The following is an 8,099-nucleotide window of genomic DNA, read 5'->3' as shown; positions in this document are numbered from 1 at the left end:
AACAGAATAGGAGCAATGCATGGTGGCACATGCCTTTAATCCCAACACTCAGGAGGCAGAGTTCAAGGCCACCCTGAGACTACATAGTGAATTCTAGGTCAGCCTGAGCTAGAGTGAGACCCAAACCTTGAAAAAAAAAAAAAAAGAAAAAGAATAGGGCTGGAGAGATGGCTTAGCTGTTAAGGCACTTGCCTGTGAAGCCTAAGGACTCGGTTTGAATCCCTAGTACCCACATAAGCCAGATACATGAGGTGGCACATACATCTGGAGTTCATTTGCAGGTGCTGGAGGCCCTGGCATGCCCATTCTCTCCCTCTCTCTCTCTCTCTCTCTCTCTCTCTCTCTCTCTCTCTCTCTCTCTCTCTGCCTCTGTCAAAAATAAAAATAAAGCTTGGATGGAGACTTGTCTTAGCAGTTAAGGCACTTGCCTGCAAAGCCTATGGACCCAGGTTTGAATCCCAAGTATACACATAAGCAAGATGCACAAGGTGGTGCATGCACCTGAAGATTTTTTACAGAGGCTAGAGGCCCTGGCATGCCCATTCTCTCGCTACCTGCCCCCCCAAGAAGTAAACAATAAAATAATTTTTAATATTTCAATAAAAATAAATAAATAATAAAGCTTCAGGATGTGGCATGGTAATGCATGCCTTTAATCCCAGCACTCAGGAGGCAGAAGTAGGAGGATTGCTATGAATTCAAGGCCAGCCTGGGACTATAGAGTTGAGTTCCATGTCAGCCTGATAAATGAAGCACCTTATGAGAATCATAAATGATGTTTCACTGGAAATTGGAAATTGGGACTAGAGAGATGGCTTAGTGATTAAGGCCATTGCCTGCAAAGCCAAAGGACTCAAGTTTGATTCCCCACATAAGCCAGATGTACAAGGTGGGGCATGAATCTGGAGTTAGTCTGCAGTGGCTAGAGGCTCTAGCTTGCCCCTTCTCTCTTTCTCTCACTCTCTCTCTCTCTTTCTCTCTCTCTAATAAATAAATAAATAAAGATATAAAAAAAAGAAAATTGGAAATTGGAGAGTCACCAAAATGAAATCTACTTTTTTCCTTAAATAAGCAAAAATGTTCAAGTCTATTTTTTTTTTTTCAAGATAGGGTCTCACTCTAGCTCAGACTGACCTGGAACTCACTAGGTAGTCTCAGGGTGGCCTCAAACTCATGGTGATCCTCCTGCCTCTGCCTCCCAAGTGCTGGGATTAAAGGTGTATGCCACCACACCTGACTCAGAATTTTTTTAAGACATCCATTTTATTTATTTTTAACCCTTTCTTGGCAACTTCCATAAATATAGATAATATACCATGATCATAATCTTTGCCCATCACCTTCTCTTTTCCCCCCTTCCAAGTCCTCCCTCCACTGAATCCCTTCTCCTTTCCAACTAGTCTGGTTTTTTTTTTCTCTTTTATAACTTTTTTTTTATTGACAACTTCCATATATACAAACAATACAACATGATCAGTCTATACTTTTTAAGAAAATTTCTCCCTCACCTTTCTTTAGAGAACCCCTCCTTGGGATATCAAAGATGGAAATTCAAAAGCTTTCTTCAAAGTAATGCCTCTGGCAGGAGGTTCCTCTTCCCTAATTCAGTTTTACACAGATGAAAATGAGCAACACAGGACTCCATTCCACGTGCATTTTCATCTACTCACAGTACTGCTGTTTCTGACACAAAGAAACAAGAGTGTCATGGGAACACAGGAGGTCTGTCTGAGCTGCCTACTAACCCATGTTTAGAAGTACTGACCCATGCACCAGAGAGCATGCCTTAGTCTGCACTGAACTTGACACCACAGAAGAATCGGAACCCTTCTTCCCCACCCTGCTGGATACAGGGAAAGAGCACAGCTTTGATGGTATCACTTGGGACAGAGGTCTCCTCAGGCCAATCTTCTTTTCCTTCAAGGAAAGCTGAATTTCCTCATATGCATTTTCCTGAGATTTAAGCTTCTCTAGTCGCTTCCTCTCATACTCCCTTTCAATTCTGATGGCTAAAAGATAAAATACAAGAAGCAATCTGATTGGTATTTCTCACAGGCATTATTTAGTCGAAACTGAATATCATATAGAAGCGACAATGTTGAACAAGATGCTAGAGCTACAAGGCAGGAGACAGGAGATAAGAAAAACATCGGAAGCATGAGTGTGGACAGCATACTTAAATACTCCTTCATTATAAGTGACATATGCAATTAATAATTTGTTAAATCAAGGCTGGAGAGATGGCTTAGCAGTTAAGGTACTTGCCTGCAAAGCCAAAGGACCCAGGTTCAATTCCCCAGTACCCAGATGTACAAGGTGGCACATGTATCTGGAGTTCATTTGCAGGGCTGGAGGCCATGGCATGCCCTTTATCTATCTATCCATCTATTGCTATCTGCTTATTTATCTCTCTCAAGTAAATAAATAAAATGATATATTAAAAATAATTTGTTAAAGCAGATTCTTTTACTTATTTATTTATTACAGAGAGAGGGAAAGAGAGTGAGGAAAAAAGTGGGCACACCAAGGCCTCTAGCCACTGTAAAGAAACTCCAGACACACAGGCCACTATGTGCACCTGGCTTATGTGGGTCCTGGAGAATCACACCTGGGTCCTTAGGCTTCACAGGCAAGCACCTTAACTGCTAAGCCATCCCTCTAACCCAAAGCAGATTCTTTTCTCCCCATGGGTGCTAGGGTCCTTACACGTGCACAACTAGCATTCTTACCCACTGAGCAATGCTCATGGTCCCATCACAGTGGATGTTAAGGAGCTTACATTCTTTTGAAGGAAGCATGTCATCCTTGCCAATTTGACATTTTACGAGCTGTACAGGAGTGCCAAAAGTGATTTCTCCCAAGAAAGGCAATTTGATGTTGGCTATGTTCGTATACCAGGTCTTTGTAAGCAATGCAAGATCCCATGGTTCCTGTCTGGGGCAAAAATTCATGAATTCATTCACTACATTTTTATTGTTCATATATTGTATGAAATATAGAAGAGGTCTTGCTAGTTCCCAGTCCTATTTGCCATGGGATATTTTTGTTGATGGAAAGGTAGTCAAGATTTTCTGAAGGCACAACTATAAATAGGGAAAAAAGCATCCTACAAATTAACGGAGTGATGTGCTGGGAAAATGACCTGAAATTATAACGGCAGGAAGGCTTATTCACAATGCAGTGTCCCTGAAGTCAACACAACCTTACCAGGAAAGAGGTTGTAGCAGGAACTGCAAGCGACAGCCATTGCTGGCCAATCAAAAATAATGCCACAGTCGGGCATGGCACCACACACCTAGAATCCTAGCACTGGGGAGGCAGAAGCAGGAGGATCATGAGTTCAAGGACAGCCTGGGCCATACAGTGAGTTCCAGGATAGCCTGTTGTATATAATAAGACCCTGCCTCAAAACAAACAAACAAAGCAGTGTGTGTGTTCACATTAAGGAAGCAAAACAAAACATCATAATATGCTGAGCATATTGTGTATGTGGCATATACAAAGGCTTTCATGTGTGGTTCAGGCAGGAAAAGTAGAAAAACAGATTAGTCTGGGTAGAAAGGCCTAAGTGGGGTCAGGTAAGAGATTGAGTAAAGGAAGGGTAAGGGAAGGTTTAAACACAATCTAAGAGGGCCAGGTGTGGTGGCTCATGCCTTTAATCCCAGCATTTAGGAGGCTGAGGTAGGAGGATCACTGTGAGTTCGTGGCTACCCTGAGATTACAAAGTGAATTCCAGGTCAGCCTGAGCTAGAGTGAGACCCTACGGCAAAAAAAAAAAAAAAAAAATCTAGACAGGTATGAATAAGTCATATGAAAACCTACTTTTTTGGACAATGGCACAATCAGAAGTCATAAATTGTTACTAGAAAATTTTCAGTGCCAGGGATGGGATACCTTCCACTGAGTTATTGGCTAGGGAGTTCCTTGATGCCCCCAAAACATTAAAGGCCATTGCCAAGGCCCTTAGTTTCCCACCAGGAATAGATGGTAAGACCTATTGCTGATGACTCCACATGCTTGGGCTGCAAGGTCACTGAGAAAACTTGCTGGAGCTGAACTGAAAACATCCTCCCTGTAGACCAGCTGGCAGAAAGTTGGAAAAAGCTATGCTACATACAGCTCCATGGGCGAGACAGAAGTTATCAGTGGAGATAAATAACAGTGGACACTGCAAGCCCCAAATTGGGCCAGCCAGGCCAAATGAGCCAACAGGTACAATAGTGGCATGTTTGTTATGGGGGAAACCAACCACTGTCTAATTGGACTGGAGGCCCACTCCATGAGAGGGAATACATGCCTGATGCTGAAAACCTATGACAGGGGAAGTCATGAGCCCTAGGGGTGTAATGCCTTCTGGTGTCTGGCTAAATGCATATATTATGCTCACCAAACTGCCCAGTAAGCACTTTTCTAAATGTTTATACCCAAATACTAATGGTACTCTCACTTTCGGTTAGAGAAGCTTCTCTTTTCAGATGGCAGTGCCCTCTGGGATAACTCACAAGGCACCATGGTGCTGAGAAGAAGGGACAAAGGAGAGCTCAGCACTGAAACATCTCTACCACAATGTTCAAGGCTCAGGGTACATTGCAGAAGAGGTGATGGGAAGAATGTTAAGAGCCAAAGGAAGGGTAGGACTCTTTACAATGCACTCTTTCAGACACAAAATGGCCTGAATATCAATAACTTTTCAGTACCTGGCACTACCTACACAAAACCAGTATAATAGGAGGAAAAGATGATGATATCAAAATAAAAAAGAGACTGATTGAGAGGGGGAGGGGATGTGATAGAGAGTAGAGTTATGAAGGGAAAAGTGATTGGAGAGGGAATTATCATGGTTTATTGTCTATAATTATGGAAGGTGTCAATAAAAAAAAATTAAGGGTTGGAGGAATGGCTTAGTAGTTAAGGTGTTTACCCTGCAAAGCCAAAGGAACCCGGGTTCAATTCCTCAGGACCCACGTTAGCCAGATGCATAAGGGGGTGCACACATCTGGAGTTCATTTACAGTGGCTAGAGGCCCTGGCACACCCATTCTCTCTCTCCCTCTTTCTCTGTAAAATAAATAAATAAACATTTTTAAAATTTTTTAAATAATAAAATAAATTTTTAAAAATAAAAAACAAAAACCAAGATACCCATGCCAGCCTTGAACTCACTCTGTAAGACAGGCAAGTCTTGAACTTGAAATCCTCCTGTCTCAGCCTCCCAGGTAGATGAGATTACAGACCTGGTTGCCCATTTCTAGTGAAAGATTAGATTTATAATGACATTAACTATAATGAAATTGATCCATAGTTCAAGGTCTAAATGCATACAGAATTCACAAAACAAAATAAAATCTAATGGTGATCTTCATACACCTCTGGTTTTATAAGGGATCCCCAGTTAACTCATAATATTGTTAAAAAGAAAATTTCTCTTGGCTCATAATGGTAAATATGTCATAAACTGTGGCAGAGAGATTAAAAAGAAAAACAAGCTGGGCATGGTGGCACATGCCTGTAATCCCAGCACTTGGAAGGCACAGGTAGGATCACTGTGACTTTGAGGACAGGCTGGGAATACATAGTGAATTCCAGGTCAGCCTGGGCTAGAGCAAGACCTTACCTTAAAAGAGAGGGGAGGGGGAGGGAAGGAGGGAAGAAGAAAGAAAGCAAAACATTAAAAAAAAAAAATTCTAAATTTTGTTTTGTTTTAATATTTTATTTATTTGAGAGAGAGAAAGGGAGAGAGAGAGAGAGAGAGAGAATGGGCATACCAGTGCCTCCAGTCATGGCAAACGATTCATGCACCCCCTTGTGCATCTGGCTTATGTAAGTCCTGGAGAATCAAACCAGGTTCCTTTGGCTTTGCAGGCAAATGCCTTAACTGCTAAGCCATCTCTCCAGCCCCTTTTGTTTTGTTTTTTAAGAGGCAGAGATCTCATTCTAGTACAGGGTCACCTGGAACTCACTCTGTAGCCTCAGGCCGGCTTCAAACTCTCAGCAATCCCTCTACCTCAGCTTCCCAAGTACTGGGACTAAAAGTGTGCACCACTACATCTGTCATAAAATACATATATATATATATATATATATATATATATATATATATATATATAAAATTTTTTTTTCTTCAAAGTAGGGTCTCACTCTAGCCCAGACTGACCTGGAATTCACTCTGTAGTCTCAGGGTAGCTTCGAACTCAGTGATCCTCCTACCTCTGCCTCCCAAGTGCTGGGATTAAAGGCATGCACCACCATGCCCGGCTCATAAAAAGTTTCTTCCATACTATGCCACAGAGTGAACCTACTGTGTGTAGTAGCGATGTGTGTGCATTTTGTGTTCTCTGTGTCCCAGACTGCGCAGGAGTCCTTTACTCACAATCCACACCACACAGACTGGCATTTTGCAGTAGTGTAAGTCAAGGCCAAGAGAAAGTTTGCCGAGGAAGCCAGGTTTGGAGCCCAGGTCTTCCTGGTCCAACTGTGCTGTCTATCCATGGCCTGTGAAAGGGGATAGGGTGCTAATCTGAACCTTTGGACTCTGCAGATTTTAAGATGACGATAGTAGAAATAGTCACTTTTTTTTTTTGTTGTTTTTGAGTTTTTTCTTTTTTCTGGCGGGGTGGGGGGGGGGGTTAAGGTAGGCTCTCACTCTAGCCCAGGCTGACCTGGAACTCACTATGTAGACTGAGGGTGGCCTTGAATTCACAGTGATTCTCCTATCTCTCCCTCCCTGCTGGGATTAAAGGTGTGCGCCATCACGTCCGGCACTTTTTTTATGTTTATTTGCACATGTATGGGGGTGGGCATGCATGCCAGGGCCTCTTGCTTATATCACTTTTTCTACCTTTTATTTTTATTTTGGTTTTTCAAGGTAGAGTCTCACTCAAGCCCAGGCTGACCTGGAATTTACCATGTAGCCTCAGGAGGGCCTTGAACTCATAGGGAGTCTCCTTCCTCTGCCTGGGATTAAAGGCGAGCAGCTGCTTGTACCACTTTTTTTTTTCCAAGGTAGGGTTTCTCTCTAGCCCAGGCTGACCTGGAAGTCACTGTGTATTCTCAGGTGTGCTACTTTTTGAGTCCCACATTAGGTGAGTGCCTTGGGAATTTCGAAGCAAGTGCCACTAACCACTGAGCCATCTTTCCAGCCTCCAAAGGGATCCAGTCTGCTGACTCCTGCTTTTTACTTTTATTTTTCTCCAGTGCTGGGGATTAAACCCAGGGCCTCAAGATACTAGGCAAGCTCTCTGCCACTGATCTACTTCCCCGATGTAAAAATGTTTTGAAGCCAAGCATGGTGACACACACCTTTGATTCTAGCACTCAGCTGAAATAGGAGGACCACGAGTCCCAGGGCAGCCTGGGACTACAGGGTGAGTTTCAGGTCAGCCTGTGGTAGAGTGAGACCCTGCCTAGAAAAATAAAATGCTTAGGCTGGGCGTGGTGGCACATGCCTTTAATCTCAGCACTGGGGAAGCAGAGGTAGGAGGACCACTGTGAGCTCCAGGTCAGCCTGAGACTACATAGTGAATTCCAGGTCAGCCTGGGCTAGAGCAAAACCCTGCCTCGAAAAACAAACAAACAAAAAAAAGTTTGGAATGTAGGAAAACAAAGTATAATGGTGTGGGTGTGTGTGTGTGTGTGTGTGTGTGTGTGTGTGTGTGTTTAAGAACATGCAGCACTTGGAACGAAGACTCCCCACACCAGCCGTGCATCCATGATTGAAAAATACTTACACTTTATAACAACTGCCCCGCAAAATGGTTTTCACAGTATTCTTTCTTGGCAAGCCATACGCCATGGTGAATCACCACAGTCCAGTTTCCTGACACGAGCCTGATGGAATGTCACAGATGCTATATCCGCGTTACCTAAAGAGACTGCAACATCCCTGATTAATTAATGACTTATCTTGATTATGTTTATGACCAAAGAATCAAAAAAGGTTCCCCTTCCCGCAAAAAAAAGGGGGATTTGGAGATATCAGACTAGCTGTTAATAAACATTCATCGAGGCTGCATGTAAAGCTGTCTTTGACCTTCCCTGAACTCACTTGATTCTTGCCATCATACAAGGAGAAAATGCCAGGCAAGATCTGTCATCGTGAAA

General features: G+C 43.0%; 1 protein-coding gene across 1 annotated transcript; it reads right to left on the bottom strand.

The window, feature by feature from the left end:
- Positions 1-1,655: 1,655 nt before the first annotated feature.
- On the bottom strand, positions 1,656-7,841 carry C2H4orf36 (chromosome 2 C4orf36 homolog). The gene is made up of 3 exons (XM_045142545.1): positions 7,727-7,841; positions 2,780-2,934; positions 1,656-2,009 (listed from the first exon to the last, which is right to left on the bottom strand). Exons 1-3 carry the CDS (start codon positions 7,789-7,791, stop codon positions 1,741-1,743), a joined length of 489 nt encoding a protein of 162 aa, XP_044998480.1. The 5' UTR covers positions 7,792-7,841; the 3' UTR covers positions 1,656-1,740.
- Positions 7,842-8,099: the final 258 nt, after the last annotated feature.

Source organism: Jaculus jaculus, chromosome 2 (assembly GCF_020740685.1).
Source record: "Jaculus jaculus isolate mJacJac1 chromosome 2, mJacJac1.mat.Y.cur, whole genome shotgun sequence".
NCBI classification, from domain to species: Eukaryota; Metazoa; Chordata; class Mammalia; order Rodentia; family Dipodidae; genus Jaculus; species Jaculus jaculus.
The sequence above is the reverse complement of the archived record's forward strand: the minus strand, read 5'-3'. Positions and strand labels throughout refer to the sequence as shown.